Here is a 15,715-nt window from a genome sequence, read left to right as displayed (position 1 = left end):
CAAGTGGCAGAGCCGGGGTTAGAACCCAGGTCCTCTGACTCCCAAGCCTGGACTCTTTCCATTAGGCGGCGCGTCTTCTCGAGGGAGTCATTTCCTCCGAAGATGGTTTGTTAGCAAATGTCGATCTCAAGGTGGTGGTTGATGTCAAGGATTTCACTGGCGGTGTTCTTGTTTTGCTGTTCGATATAAAGCAGGGCACGGAGATGACACTGGCGAAGCTCCTCGAGAAGCTCGATGTGATGATTGTGGAAGGTTCGGATATCTTCATCATATTAAAGGTTAAAAACTTCTGCACTCTGAGATCTTTGAAGATTGATTCGGCTCTGATGGCAAAATCTTCCATGCTATAAAAAGGCAACAGTCCTTGTTCTGATTCTTTATTTTTCTTCCTCACTTCCTTCAATCTGTGACCTTCGGACATTTGATATTCCTCCCCCCCCCGCCCCAATCCCACAGCACTTATGAACATAGCTTTAAATGATTATATTATAAATGACTTATTCGTTCATATTAATGTCTGTCTCCCCCTCTAGACTGTCAGCTCGTTGCGGGCAGGGAACATTGTCATTCAGTTGTATTGTGCTCTAGCAAGCGTTTAGTACAACGCTCTGCACGTAGTAAACGCTCAGTGAATATGACCGATTTATTCACACGCATGAATCCGATAAGGGTTTTAGCTGTTTGCTAACCGCAAAAAGATCCTTGCTAGAGTTAGGGTAACTGAGGTGCAGAGAAATTAAGTGATTTGCCCACGTGGTGGGGCCGGGATTAGAACCCAGGTCCTCTGACACCCCCCTGCCCTCAGGCCCGTGCTCTTTCCCAAATGAACTCCAGTTCGTGGGTTGTGTGTCGGTGCTATTTAGTGAGCACTTACTATGTGAGGAGCACTGTACTGAGTGCTTGGGCGAGTACACTGAGACAGATTTGGTGGACACGTTCCCTGCCAAAACCGAGCTCTCAGTCTAGAAGGGGAGAGGGACGTTAATACAGCTAAATAATTTATAATGTAAAATGTAAAGCTATGTACATAACTTGTACGCATGTCCTCAGTTATGACTACACAGAAGAGGTTGACTGGAACTTGGCGCATGGCATCACTCTGCTTCACGGGATTCATCGATCGGTGGTATTTATTGAGCACTCCGAGATGTGAAGAGTGTTGTATTCAACTTTTGGGAAAGGACAATCAGAATTGGTATGCACATTCCCTGGCCAGGGAGCATCTACTCCTTTGGGGTAGGTGAAAAGTTCATCTGAAATACTTTCAATTCTTATGTAAATGACAATATTTACATAATTGGCATAGTCGTGCAATGCTCTTGGGATCTTGGAGAAGCTTTAAAGAGACCCGAAGTGATTTAGAGGCTTCCAGAGCCCAAGCTTGTCCGCTGATGTGGCTCTTTTCAAAACTCTTCTGCCTCTCCCTAACTTGTTCCCTGTGTTTTTCCCCCCTCCCAGCCCACAGCATTTATGTATCTATCATTTGTTTGTATTGATGTCTAGACTACCAGCTCCTTGTGGGCAGGGAATGTATCTGTTTGTCGTTGTATCGAAGTCTCCCAGGTCCCTACTACGGTGCTCTGCACACAGTAAGGGCTCAATAAATACGACTGGATAAATGAAAGTCCTCTTTTGTGATCTACGAATGCTGAGAGGCAGATAAAGAAGAACAAAGACTTTATCCACTGTGAGAAGCAGCGTGACCTAGTAGAAAGATCACGGTCCTGGGAGTCAGAGGACCTGGGTTCTAATGCCGGCTCTGCCATTTGCCTGATTGTGTGTCTTCGACCAGGTCATTTCACTTCTCTGGGCCTCACCTTCCTCATCTGCAAATTGAGGGTTCTTCCTCCTCCTTCATGTGTGAGCCCCAACCGGGACAGGGACCGTGTCTGATCTGATTATCTCATATGTCTCTATCTGTTACCGATTTGTCCGTTCCAAGCGCTTAGTACGGTGCTCTGCACGTAGAAAGCGCGCAATGAATACTGTTGAATGAATGAATATTCACCATAGCGTTTTGTTTAGTGCTTGGCCCAGAGTAAGTCTTTAACAAATGCCACATTCATCATGGCGGTGTAAAACCACATTAAGATTTTGAGAGGGCATCGTCAGTGATATTACTCAATGGCTCTTTCAAGCAACATGGACAGGGAGATGCTACAAGAGTTTCCAGTCCATTTTTTTGCTCTTTGGGAAAGCCTTCATAATGAATACACCTCTGAAATCCTCTGGCATTTCCTCCTTTTTCCATACATTAAGGAAAAGCCGTACGGATGTCTAAGTAGCAGATATTTCTAAGAGGTGAATCTCTACAACTCAGGGAGGACAGGATTTAGGCTTGTATCTTCTCTTCGAATTGGACAGAGCACAGGCCTGGGAGTCTAGTCCCGGCTCTGCCGCCTGTCTGCTGTGTGACCTTGGACAAGTCACATCAATTCCCTGTGCCTCAGTTACCTCATCTATAAAATGGGGATTAAGACTTCGAGCCCCATAGGGGACACTGACCGTGTTCTACCTGATTTAGCTGGTATCCACCCCAGCACTTGGCCTGACGCACAGTAAGTGCTTAACAAATACCATTTAGAAAAAGATACATTTTAAATCCGAGGCTTTTTTGCTTGGCAGATTGGGTCAGGGTCATTCCTAGCCCTCTTTGGTAGCCTGGTAGCCACAACTGATGCCAGACACCTCCTGAACTTGTTGCTCAAGGTTATGATCCGCTCTGTGCACCACAGTGGCTTCAGACCCAAGCACCCACTCTCACAGAAGATATAATCTTTGTAGCAGAAAAGATATAGGAAATAACAACTGTGCTGTTTGTTAAGCATTTACTACATAATAATAATAATAACGTTGGTGTTTGTTAAGCGCTTACTATGTGCAGAGCACTGTTCTAAGCACTGGGGTAGATACAGGGGAATCAGGTCGTCCCACGTGAGGCTCACAGTTAGTCCCCATTTTCCAGATGAGGTCACTGAGGCACAGAGAAGTGAAGTGACTCGCCCCCAGTCACCCAGCTGACAAGTGGCAGAGCCGGGAGTCGAACCCATGACCTCTGACTCCGAAGCCCGGGCTCTTTCCACTGAGCCACGCTGCTTCAGAACTACATCAGACGCTGTACTAAACGCTGGGTTAGATGCAAGATCATCGGGCCGGACAGAGTCCCTGACCCACCTGGGGCTCACAGTCTTAATCCCCACTTTACAGATGAGGTGCCTGAGACATAGAGAAGTTAAGTGACTTGCCCAAGGTCACACAGCTAAGGAGTGGCTGAGCTGAGAAGGTGCAGAGAGCAGAATTTATTGGAACAGGGCTAGGTGTAATAGGAACCTGGGTGTTTGTTAACTTGTTACATAGCATTCATTCAATCATATTTACTGAGCGCTTACTGTGCGCAAAGCACTGACCTAAGCGCTTGGGAGAGAACAATATGACAACAAACCGATGCATTCCCCGCCCTCAACGAGCTCACAGTCTAGAGGAAGTTACCGGGTGTGGGGTTTGCAGCGTGGCTCAGTGGAAAGAGCCCGGGCTTGGGAGTCAGAGGTCATGGGTTCGAATCCAGACTCTGCCACTTGTCAGTTGTGTGACTGTGGGCAAGTCACTTTACTTCTCTGTGCCTCAGTGACCTCATCTGTAAAATGGGGATGAAGACCGTGAGCCTCACGTGGGACGACCTGATGACCCTGTATCTCCTCCAGCGGTTAGAACGGTGCTCTGCCCATAGTAAGCGCTTAACAAATACCAACATCATTATTATTATTATGTCACTGGGTCGTAAGTCCAACGTTGGCTTTAACCACTCGGCCATGCTGGCGCGGTTCTCACTATCCAGTGAAGAGAAGTATCTTTCTCTTCTGTACTACGTTCCTTTGGCCAAGCCTACTCAGCAGTGACTCTGTAGGAAGTCCAGGTTTGTCTCCTAAGGACTCAGGCAAATGGGATGTCCCCGTTGCCTACCTCGCAAAACCGTGTGATGCCGTCAGCGGACGAGGGGGTCTGAGCAGCGGATTTGAGTGCCCTGAGAATTCCTTCAAGGTTTTCCAACCACAACACGGTGGAATGGGTTGGACGACACAGAGAAATAGCGCGGCCTAGTGGATAGAGTGCGGCCCGGGGAGTCGGAGGGATCTGGGTCCTCATCCCGGCTCTGCCACTTGTCTGCGGCGTGACCTCGGGCAAGTCATTTCACTTCTCCGGACCTGGGTTACCTCGTCCGTGAAACGGGGATTGAGACTGCGAGCCCCATGTGGGCCAGGGACTGGGTGCAACCCGATTCGCTTGTATCTACCCCGGCGCTTAGTACGGTGCCCGGCACATAGTAAGTGCTTAACAAATACCCTAAGTGTTATTATTAGTCAGCACTTAAATACCGTAAAAACAAACAAAAAACAGAGTTAGAGGCACTCTGATGAAATTACCCATCACTGTCAGGGTGACGGGGGCTGTCTGATAGATCCTGTCCTATCCAATCTGTTCCCTGTTTAGAAGAGACACCCTGACCGCTTGGTTGAGCTGCCCTGTTTGTTGTCTGTGACATCTGGCAGCATTTTCCTTTCTACCTCTTTGTGTCATGACACTCTCGAAGAGCTGCAGTGCTGTTAAACTTTCTCTGTGATGGTGAGTCCTAACTCCCACACAAGGTCCACATCCTCCTCCTCGAGCTGTTCCGTAATTAAACGGGGCCTCCCCCAGAAGAAAGAAGAAGCTGCGTATTTGGTCACTTTTAGTGAATATTTGCTAATAAGACCAAAGTAATGATAAGTATGGTATTTCTACTAAGCGCCGGGGTGGATACAAGCAAATCGGTCGGACGCGGTCCCTGTCTCACCAGGGGCACCCAGCCTCGATCTCCGTTTTACACATTAGGTAATGGAGGCACAGAGAAGTTGAGAGACGTACCCAAAGTCACACAGCGGGCAAGTGGGGGAATCAGAATTACAACCCACCACTTTCTGACCTCCCCCCCCCCCCCGCCGCCGCCCATGCTCTATCCACTACGCCATGCTGTTTCTCAAATGACGGGGCTATAGATGGCAAAGTATCATTAGGCTAAAGCGGGAGTCCTGAGTTGGCTTAATTAGGACTCCATATGTGTGTCGTCAGCCTTTTCAGCAGCCTGGAACTATGTTCCAGCTGTCTGCCATAGAGCAGCCCTGTGATTAAAAGGAAACTCATAACAAGAGGGAAAACAGAATAGGCTTAGCTAGCGCGTCTAATAAGGAAAAGAGAGATTAACTGTTAAGAGTTTCAGAAAGTAGATTCCACCACCGTGTTCTTAGAGCGACTCCAGCGAAATGGGGCCGATGATAACGCATCCAGAGAAATGTTTACCCATCGCTGTTGATCCACGGGGTTCGACGTTGGGTGTAAGCTGACTGGTGCTTGCTTTAATTGAAGAGCCTCCGTGCTGAAATAACCACAGCAGATAAGATTGGAAGAAAATTCCAATAGCTAAATTCCTCAGAGTTTTGTGGTTGAAGTTATCTTAGAGGTCGCTAACCTATGAAATATAAACTAGGGCACAGAGATAAACCTCGTTCATGTAGCTCACCCCCCTCCCCCCCCCCATAAGGGAAGACATGTGGTTTTCCAAGCCCCTTTATTTCTATTTATCTGCCAAATTAGAATGCAGAAATTGTTGCCCTAAATTCATCTATCTTATGGACTACCGTGGTCTCGACTTGAACACGTTACGACATTTGAAACTTAAAGCGTTAGCGGAAAGCCTCTAATAAATCAATCCTGAGTTTATAAACACAGGAAATAGCATTACACAACTGTTCATCCCATCCTGATCCTGCCCTCCAGAACTAGTCAGTAGCTGTCTCTCAAAGTTAGTCAACTCCCTTCTCCTTAAAAAATAAAGTTTTACTTCCTTATCTGAGGTTTAGGGGATTTCCTCCCTATCCAAGTGAAAACCTGATTTTTTGAAGATTTCGACATCTTTCACTCTGTCAGTCCATGGGATTGTTTTTTACCCATTTGGATAGCCCTTATTGTTTGGGAAAAGGGGCTACACGAGGCATTGGGACTTGATGGAAAAGAAAAATCCCGACGGGCACAGCCCGATGGAGGATTTCCCAAAGAATGAAGTCCAGAGTTCTTCTCGATGAGTCATTCTTGAATAGTTTCCCATAAGATGGAAGTTTTTAATAATGTTTCGTTTCAGCGTTTCCCAGAAAGATCCACTGTTCACCATAAGCCTCATCTGCGTTGGAAGATTAAATGGGGGAACCGCAGTTAGGACAGAAACGGTTCTATAGGATGGCAAGTGGCAAAAGTGGAATGGTTTCACTGTTTGCTCCACGATTCAGCACGTGCCTGGGGTCACCTGCAGGCATTGGTTGAAGTGGGTGTTGAGAGGTGGGGTGGGTTTGTGTGTGTGTGTGTTTGTGTGTATCGTGGGGAATGAAGGAAGAGAGGGAGAACGAGGAGAGCAGAACGGAGTTCGGAATCGGCCTCGGGCAGCAGCTTCGCGAGCCTTCCCTATTAGTCAGAAATGGCCCCTCGCCCTGGTCGGCCTTTTTATCCGAAGGATTTTTAATGCTAATAATGGTATTTGTTAAGGGCTTACTGTGTGCCAAGCACTGTTCTAAGCCCTGAATGAGAGGAGGCTGTCTCTTGGGCTCTATTGAGGATGGAAGAAGAAAGCTTTGGCTTGAATTCAAGCGGGATCGCTTGCGATTTAGCATAAAGGAATCCCTAGGGTGCTGGCTGCAGACAACCTTGGGAATTCTGGTTGTTTTTCTGGAGCCAGGGAGGGTAGGAAAGGAGCAGAAAAAGGAGGAGGCATTAAAAATAATCATTATAAATGTGTATTTATCCTAAATTATTAATCACATTAATAATAATAATAATAGTGGTATTCGTTATGCACTTACTGTGTGCGAAGCATTGATCTAAGTGCAGGGAGGCAATCTAGCCTAGTGGATACAGCACAGGCCCGGAAGTCAGGAGGACCCGGGTCCTCGTTCCAGCTCTGCCGTCTGACGGCTGTGTGACCTTGGCCAACTCACCTTATTTCTCTGGGCCTCACTTACCTCATCTGTCCAATGGGGATGAAGTCTGAGCGTCCCATGCGGGACAGGGAATGTGTCCGGCTTGATTAACTTGTATCTACCCAGGCGCGTCGTACGTCGTCTGGCGCAGAGTAAGCGCTTGACGAATACCTTAAAAATGAAAGTGCTGTGGTAGATACAAGATAAGTGGATCAGGGTCCCTTCCCGGTATGGAGCACAAGTCTAGTAAAGCTAAGTTGAGTCAATACTCATTTTGCAACAAGTTAAAATTTTGCCGGGCCGAATCTTTTTGAATGCTTCCTCAAGTTTAGGTTGAGCAGCGTCATGGCCTAGCGGTTAGAGCACGAGCCTGGGAGTCAGAAGGACCTTGCTTGTGATCCCCTCCATTTGTCTGCTGTGTGACCTTGGGTGAGTCAGAGCACTCCTCTGAACCTCAGGTACCTCATCTGTAAAATGGGCATCGAGACTGGAGCTGCATGTGGGTCAAAGGCATCCCATGGCTTAGTACGGTGTGTGATACACGGTGCTTAACAAATACCACACGCACAAAAAGGTTGATTTAGAACAGAAGCATGTCATAGTAGGGCTAGAACAATCTGTCATTTTCAGAGACAGCATTTTGGGGGGGCTGTCCTTTTCCATCTATACTCACTGGCACTGAAAAAAGCCATGTGGGTCAAGCAAGTAAATAACGAATGAATTGTAATTTTTCCATTTGGTTTTTCCATCTATCCCTTTTTACCCTGAAATCTGAGTGAAATATAAAGATTCGTGTTTACTTCGGTTTATTGCAAAGAATGGGCCTCTGCGTACTAGTCTGTTCTCCTTCGGGGAGCTCTTTTCCTCAGAAGGTTGTTGTTCCCTATGCATCGGGGGTCTGGCATTTGACTGAGGCATCCTCGGTGTAAACCTGGCCTGCTGGGTTTGGGACCGAACCCAAGGGTCCTGAAGGGGAGAGGCAAATTGCCAAAGATCCAGGTCCGCAGATTGCTCCTCTTCCTCAAATGGATTCTAGAATGAGTAATACAGTATTGCATCTCTAATTGAGAAGCAGCGTGGCTTAGTGGCTAGAGCAAGGGCCTGGGAGTGGGAAGGGCCTGGCGTCTGATGCCGGCTCCGCCTCATGTCAGTGCTGTGTGACTTTGGGCAAGTCATTTAACTTCTCTGGGCCTCAGTTCCTTCATCCGTAAAATGGGGATTAAGAGAGAGAGCCCCATATGGGACAAGGACTGTGTCTGCCCTGATCAATTTGTATCTACCCCAGTGCTTTGAACAGTCCTTGGCACATAGTGATCGCTTAACAAGTACCGTAATCTACCCCAGTTCTTAGTACAGCGCTTGGCACATAATTGCTCATCCGGTACCATAATAGAGAGGCAGCGTGGCTCAGTGGAAAGAGCCCGGGCTTGGGAGTCGGAGGTGATGGGTTCGAATCCCGGCTTCGCCACTCGTCAGCTGTGTGGCTGTGGGCAAGTCACTTCACTTCTCCATGCTTCAGTTCCCTCATCTGGAAAATGGGGATGAACTGTGAGCCTCCCGCGGGACAACCTGATCACCCTGTATCTTAGAACAGTGCTCTGCACATAGTAAGCGCTTAACAAATACCAACGTTATTATCATTATAACTACTAATTGTTATTATAATTCACCCACAGTATATTTGAAAACACTGTCAACAGATTGTGAGGAACAGAGACCGTGTCTAATTCCCATCTGTGTATTGTCTCCCAGCATCTAGTACAGGGCTCTGCACACAGTAATAGGCTGGAGGCTCTAGAATCGAAACCGAAAGCTCACTGAGGGCAGGGAATGTGTCCACCAACTCGGTCATCTTGTACTCTCCCAAGCTCTACGCACAGTAAGTGCTCAATAAACACCATTGATCGATTAATTAACATAATAAATATTATTACTACTGCTACCGAGAAGCAGCATGATTCTGGTGGCAAGACCATGGACTTAGGAGTCAGAGGACGTGGTTCCTGATCCTGACTGTGCCACTTGTCTGCTGTGTGACCCTGGGCAAGTCACTTAACTTCATGGTACGTCCGTTTCTTCATCTGTAGAATAGGGATCAAGTCCAATTCTCTCCCACCTAGATCGGGAGCCCATGCAGGACAGAGACTCTGTCCAACCCGATTACCTCATAGCCACCCCAGTGCTTAGAACAGTGCTTGGCACATAGTAAGTGCTGAACAAATACCGTAATCGTTATTATTACCACTGCTATACTATTTGACTAGGTTGGATGATCTGGAAGAAAGGATAGGTTTTTTTCTGGGAATCTAAAGAGGCAGTGTCATCTAAAAGACAGTTTTAGAAAACTGGCAGGCTGGTAGTCTGTGTTCTTTACCAGTTTGCCCTTTAGAGCTTCAGGGAGGATACCAGTGATCTAATCGTGACGGTGTATGGCGTTTAGGCGTTAGGCGTCATTTTCCCTAAGAAAGACCGGTAGAGTCCTGGAAAAAGCGGGAGACTGAGAGTCAAAGGACCCAGGTTCTAGTTCACGTTCCACCTTTTTGCTTCCTGGGTGACCTTGGGCAAGTCGTTTAACTTCTCCGTGCCTCAGTTTCCTCATCTGTGAAATGGGGATTAAATACCTATCTTCCCTCCCTCGTGGACTGTGTGCACTTTACTAAGCCCTGCGAATTATGGGCAGGGAATGTGTTTCCTTTTATTGGTATATTGTGTTCTCTCAAGCGCTTAGAACAGTGCTCTGCACACAGTGACTGCTCAATAGAGACGACTGAATGAATGAATTAAAGGGCATTCATATAGAATCCAATCTCTCGAAAGGGCAGTATGGTTAGTCTCCTATATAATGTATCGTCACTGGACATTTTGGATAAAATGCTGTGGCCAAAGTCGGCGACATGCTTCTGACAAAGTGCATCTATTTGGATAGAACACAGTGCAGTAGTGAATTAAATAGTTGGTTGCATGCATGGAGTGTTAGTTAAGTGGTGATTACAGTAATGTGAGTATTCCTTCAAAAACCCTTGGGTTTAATGAGAAGCGACAATATTATTGGATTCAGCAACATATGAAATATCGGAACCCTAAAACATCCTTCAACCCAACATTGTTTTGCCATCATTGAAATGAATAAATGCACCTTGTTTCTTAAAATGAATAATTCGGAAGAATTCTCAAGCCACTAGAATAGCGACTAAATTCTAAGGTTCTCTAAAAGGAAGTCACCTGATTTATCCTTTATGGAAGAATCATTTCCCGTATTATTCAATTCGACTTTACAGTGTTCTAGTCTCCGAACACGGGACCGACTGGATTATTCAATTCTAGAATTTACCTTTGGGGCCAAATTACAAGACTCCATTTTAGGGAGTCTTTTAAAAGAAAAAGCACGCAATTCTTCTTCTCGCATAAGTGTTTCCTTTATTACTTACTGAAGAAACTTTTCCTAAGAAGTGGTAAAATAAGAATTAGCTACTTCTAATCTGGTTTTGGCTTTTAAATCAGAATATTAAGCACCGGAATCCCACTGGCTCCAGTGCATAGTTGTGAAATAGTCCACGGTGATTTTTTCCAGATTTTGGAAATTTCCACGTCTCAGTCAACAAATCGGTAGAGGAGACCCATCTCCCTTTGGAAAACTCCACCCAACCTAATTGCGGAAGGGAGATATGGAACACCAGTTTCATTGCTGCATTTGCTGAAGGAGACAGAAGCATCATCCTTCACTCTTAAATCCTCTGCAGCTGGTCGTCGGGTTAGAGGTTCTAGGTGACTGTCAGAGGTTTTCTGTTTTCTGTTTTTAGCAGGGTCGAATTAAGAATCAAGACACCAAGGCATTCGACTCTCTTTGCTGTAGGTTTGCTATCCAGTCAGTGTTTCTTGACTTGTGATTTATTTGCAAGCTTTCTAATTTTTTTTTATTTGAAGCAGTGTGGCCCAGTGGAAAGAGCCCGGGCTTCGGAGTCAGAGGTCATGGGTTCGACTCCCGGCTCTGCCACCTGTCAGCTGGGTGACTGTGGGCAAGTCACTTCACTTCTCTGTGCCTCAGTGACCTCATCTGTAAAATGGGGATTAACTGTGAGCCTCCCGTGGGACAACCCGATGACCCTGTATCTACTCCAGCGCTTAGAACAGTGCTCTGCACATAGTAAGCGCTTAACAAATACCAACATTATTCAATTCTTGACTTTTCTCTCCAACATCCAAAAATTAGTTTTTAGATTTCTGATGGGAAAAATATGCTTGAGCTCTCATATAATCCCTTTTCCTACCTTCTCCCACTTTGGTTTTCCTGCAGTTCTTGTTGCCTATACTTATGCTAGGTCTACTTGGCTTAGAGGTTAAACCACGGACCTAGGCGTCAGAAGGACCCGGGTTCTAATGCCGGCTCCACCATTTGTCTGCTGTGTGACCTCGAGCAACTCACTTAACTTCTCTATGCCTCAATTACCTCATCTGTAAAATGGGGATTAAGACCGTGAGCCCCACGTGGGACAGGGACTGAGTCCAACATGCTTAAATTGTAACTATCTCAGCACTTAGTACGGTGCCTGGCACGTAGTAAGTGCTTAACAAATACCATTTAAAAAAAAAAAAAAGAATTTCCCAATGACTTTAAGATTTTCCTAACAGCCTAATTGAATTGCTTTGAGGCAAAGGCGTATTTCTTTATAAACACAATTACAGTCCAAGCCATTTACCACTAGACACAGAGGAAACAGTTGGACCGAAACTTGAAGGCAACAGGCCAGAAAGAGAAGCTGAGGCCGGTGGCCAAGAGGAGATGTTCAATAAAGACCGAGACTGCATTTTGGACTTTGAAAGAGATGAGAGGGATTACATAGTATCATGTGTGTGCTCGTGTTTGTGTCTGTCATTTTACACCTCTGAGTCCTCTGTTTCATGTATCTCTTTTTTTGTAATGGTGTTGGTTAAGCATTTACTATGTGCCAGGCACTGTACTAAGCACTAGAGTAGACAAAAGTGTGTCAGGTTGGACACAGTCCCTGTCCCACATGGGACTCCCAGTCTTAATCCCCATTTTCCAGATGAGGTAACTGAACCCCGGAGAAGTTAAGTGACTGACCCAAACGTTACCCGAAAGACAAGTGTCAGCGCTGGGATTAGAACCCAGGTCCTTCTGACTCCCAGCTCCATGGGCTTTAGTAAGGTTTTCCAGGATTCCTTCTCCAATGAGAGTGGAGCTGGAGGGGATCCACTGTGTGAATTCAGCCAGGGAAAGCTAGTCCCCTCGGATTTGAATCGGTCCATTTGAGTCTGTACCTTAAAATGGTCATTCATTCGTTCATCCCATCGTGTTTTTTGAGCTCTTACTGTGTGCAGAGCGCTATACTAAGCTCTCGGGAGAGTACGATATAACAGACAGACAGACACATTCCCAGACCATAACAAGCTTATAGTCTGGAGGGGGAGACAGACATTAATACACGTAAATAAATTGCAGATGTGTAATGAAGGAGTGTGGGGCTGGGAGGCTGGTCTTGGTCTACAGCCCGGAAGTATGTTATCTTCTCATCGGTTGTCTCGTTTACAGGCTGGAGAAGCTGGTGGCAACTTTTCTGGAAGATGGAGATCCCGAGTGCACGCTCAATGTCGGTGCTGACGTGCGGAAGATACACCACTGCTTTAGGCACCTAAAGGTAGAGTAGCAAAGATTTCTAGCCCAGGCCTTCCTTCCTCTCTAAACTATTTATTTAAAATAATATCTGTCCCCCCCCCCAGACTGCAAGCTCATTTTGAGCGGGGAACGAGTCCGTTAATTGTTACATTGTACTCTCCCAGGCTCCCGGGACAGTGCTTTGCACACAGTAAGCACTCAAGAGATACTACTGAATGAATTAGTGAATGAATGGATGAACACGCCCGCTAATTCTCTTGTATTGTAATAATAATGATAATGTTGGTATTTGTTAAGCGCTTACTATGTGCCGAGCACTGTTCTAAGCGCTGGGGGAGATACAAGGTAACCAGTTTGTCCCACGTGGGGCTCACAGCCTTCATCCCCATTTTGCAGATGGGGTAACTGAGGCACAGAGAAGTTAAGTGACTTGCCCAAGGTCACACAGCTGGCAAGCGGCTGAGGCAGGATGTGAACCCGTGACCTCTGGCTCCCAAGCCCGGGCTCTTTCCACTACTCTCCCAAGCACTTAGGATAGTGCTCTGCACATAGTAAGCACTCAATAAATACAGTGGATCGATTGATCATTCTGTCCGCAGCCAAAGATTTCAGACAGTTTGCGGGAGACTTGCTCCTCAAAATCCCCACCCTATATCAAGTTTCGACGACCAGCCTTAGTTGTCAGAAATTCCGGACTCACTTAGTCCTTTCAGAATTTCCTTTAATTGTGGTTTTTCTTTCGCTTGGAAATCGCCCACACAACTACCCTCCCCTCCTCGACCCCAGGGCCCGATTCTCCTGCGGTAGGGTTTTTTAAAGGAGCCCGTGCGGAGGAGAAGAATTTGGCATAAAAATAATAATTTTGGTACTTGCTAAGCTCCTGTTATATGCCGGGTACTGTACTAGAGCTGGGGTAGATACAAGATAATCTGGTTGGTCCCAGTCCCTGCCCCACACAGGACTCACTGTCTTCATCCCCATTTTACAGATGAGGAGACGGAGGCACAGAGAAGTTAAGTGACTTGCCCAAGGTCACACAGCAGAGCTGGGATTAAAACCCAGATTCTCCGACTCCCAGGCCCGTGCTGCTTCGGATCCCGGCTCCGCCATTTGTCAGCTGTGTGATCGTGGGCGAGTCACTTCACGTCTCTGGGCCTCAGTTCCCTCATCTGGAAAACGGGGATGAAGACTGTGAGCCTCACGTGGGACAATCGGATGACCCTGGATCCACCCCAGCGCTTAGAACAGTGCTCTGCACATAGTAAGCGCTTAACAAATACCAACATCATCATCATTCTACGAGGCCATGCCACTTCCTGAGCGTCTTCCATCTCTTTTCCATTTTGATCCTTTCCCTTTTGCTGCGATCTTTTCCTGTGGCATTTAAGTTCTTAATCTTATTTATTGAGCTCTTACTCTATGCAGATCACAGCACGCAGCGCTGGGGAGGGTATATAATATAACAAGCATATTCCTCGCCCACAAATAAATATTCTTAGCCTCCACTATTTCCCCGATCCATAATCCATTTTAATGTCTCCCTACCTAGATTGGTAGTCTCCTTGTGGCTAGGGATCACTTCTACCAGCCCGGTGGTTTTATAGTCTCCCAACCGCTCAGTACAGCGCTCCGCACACGGTAACGCTCAGTAAATGCCGCCGATTGGTTAATTATGTCGAAAGGAGAACTGAGGCCTGGATAGAAAGTCCCAAAGGAAAAAGTGAAAGAGTAGCAGGTGGGCCAAGATCTCTTTCTTTACCTCTTCTAGAAACTGTTGAATGAAAGGAAACCCCCTGAAAGAAATCAGCTTCCATCTGAAATCGCCACCGACGAAGATGTTCCCACATCATTAAGGGATGAAGAGTTAAAGAAACTGAGGGCCCTTCTGCAGCAGAGAGACAGTGAAATTAGTATCTTCTCCCCAAACGCAGCGAGCCGTCCGTTCCCTGGTTTGAAAGATGGGCCGTTTGTACCTGTGTACCGGGCCTCCTTCCGAGTCTTTCTTCCCGCGCCTGGTAGCAGCGTTCTGAAATTTGGGGTAAGTTTCTGGCGCCTGTCTTACTTTGCCTCTTTCAGTTTTAGATTTAGCTCCTTTATGCTTTACGCGGGCAAACAAAAAAAGGACGAAAAACCGTGAAGCTATAGAAAGGACAGTTGGTTACCTTGTGAAGGCTAGAATTTCCTGTGATTGTTATTTTTATCCAAGTGCCGTGCTGGTTCGGGGACTACTGAGCTCTCCTGCCTTCAGTTTAGCGAAAAGCAAGTGCTGTTTACATTCGACTTGAAATTTTAAATCAAGGTTAGCACGTAAAAAAATTATACTCCCTGTCATGGTGTATTTATTTTAGTTTCTCTAGGGAGCCATCTGCGTTACTGGAACCTAGCTGTAGGGAAATACAGTTGCTTCAGCCAGATCCCCGGAAAGTAGGCACGTTATAAGATCACGATGCCTCCGATATTTAGGCTGAGAAGTGCGTTTGATTGAAATAATGGCACCCCCGTGCCCTCGTCTAAGCCTGCGCTTTTTTTTCTTTTATGGTATTTAAGCGCTTACTGTGTGCCGGGAACTGTATTAAGCACCGGGGTAGGTAGAAGCTAATCGGGTTGGACGCGGATCTCGTCCCCCTGGTGTTCACAGTCTTAATCCCCATTTTACAGATGAGGCACAAAGAAGTGAAATGACTTTCCCCTGGTCACACAGCAGACAAGTGGCAGAGCAGGGATCAGAACCCAGTTCCTTCTGACTCCCAAGCTCCTGCTCTATTCGCTAGACTATTCCACTTCTCGCTTGCCCAGAAGCGGGTGATCTACAAGTGCCTTTCTCCACCGACTCTTTCCTACCTCTGTCTATTCCACTGATCTCCATCTATGCTTCTAGTTTGGGTTCCCCAGCTGATTCCAGATCCAACCCGATCTCAGCTTCTTCTCCTGGCCCTGAGGAATTTAAATGCACTCTGAGGCATTCAGTCGGACTCCGCCTCAAGATGTTTATGGTGAAAATAAAAAGATTGCTAATCAGTGGGTTGGACGCAGTCTTTACTGAAGCTGAAACACCAGAAGCAGAGTCAACAGAGCAAGT

At 46.5% G+C, this 15,715-nt stretch overlaps 1 protein-coding gene across 5 annotated transcripts in view; it reads left to right on the top strand.

Moving 5' to 3' along the window:
• Window positions 1-15,715, top strand: part of KIF6 (kinesin family member 6) — a 208,935-nt gene that overhangs the window by 78,715 nt on the left and 114,505 nt on the right. For all 5 annotated transcript variants that reach the window (XM_029046860.2, XM_029046859.2, XM_029046864.2 and 2 more), the window contains 2 exons: window positions 12,553-12,658; window positions 14,405-14,546. In XM_029046860.2, the coding sequence (XP_028902693.1) occupies window positions 12,553-12,658; window positions 14,405-14,546 (248 nt within the window). The remainder of the gene's footprint in view (window positions 1-12,552; window positions 12,659-14,404; window positions 14,547-15,715) is intronic.

Source organism: Ornithorhynchus anatinus, chromosome 19 (assembly GCF_004115215.2).
Source record: "Ornithorhynchus anatinus isolate Pmale09 chromosome 19, mOrnAna1.pri.v4, whole genome shotgun sequence".
Lineage (NCBI taxonomy): Eukaryota > Metazoa > Chordata > Mammalia > Monotremata > Ornithorhynchidae > Ornithorhynchus > Ornithorhynchus anatinus.
This window is presented reverse-complemented; position numbering and strand designations above follow the sequence as displayed.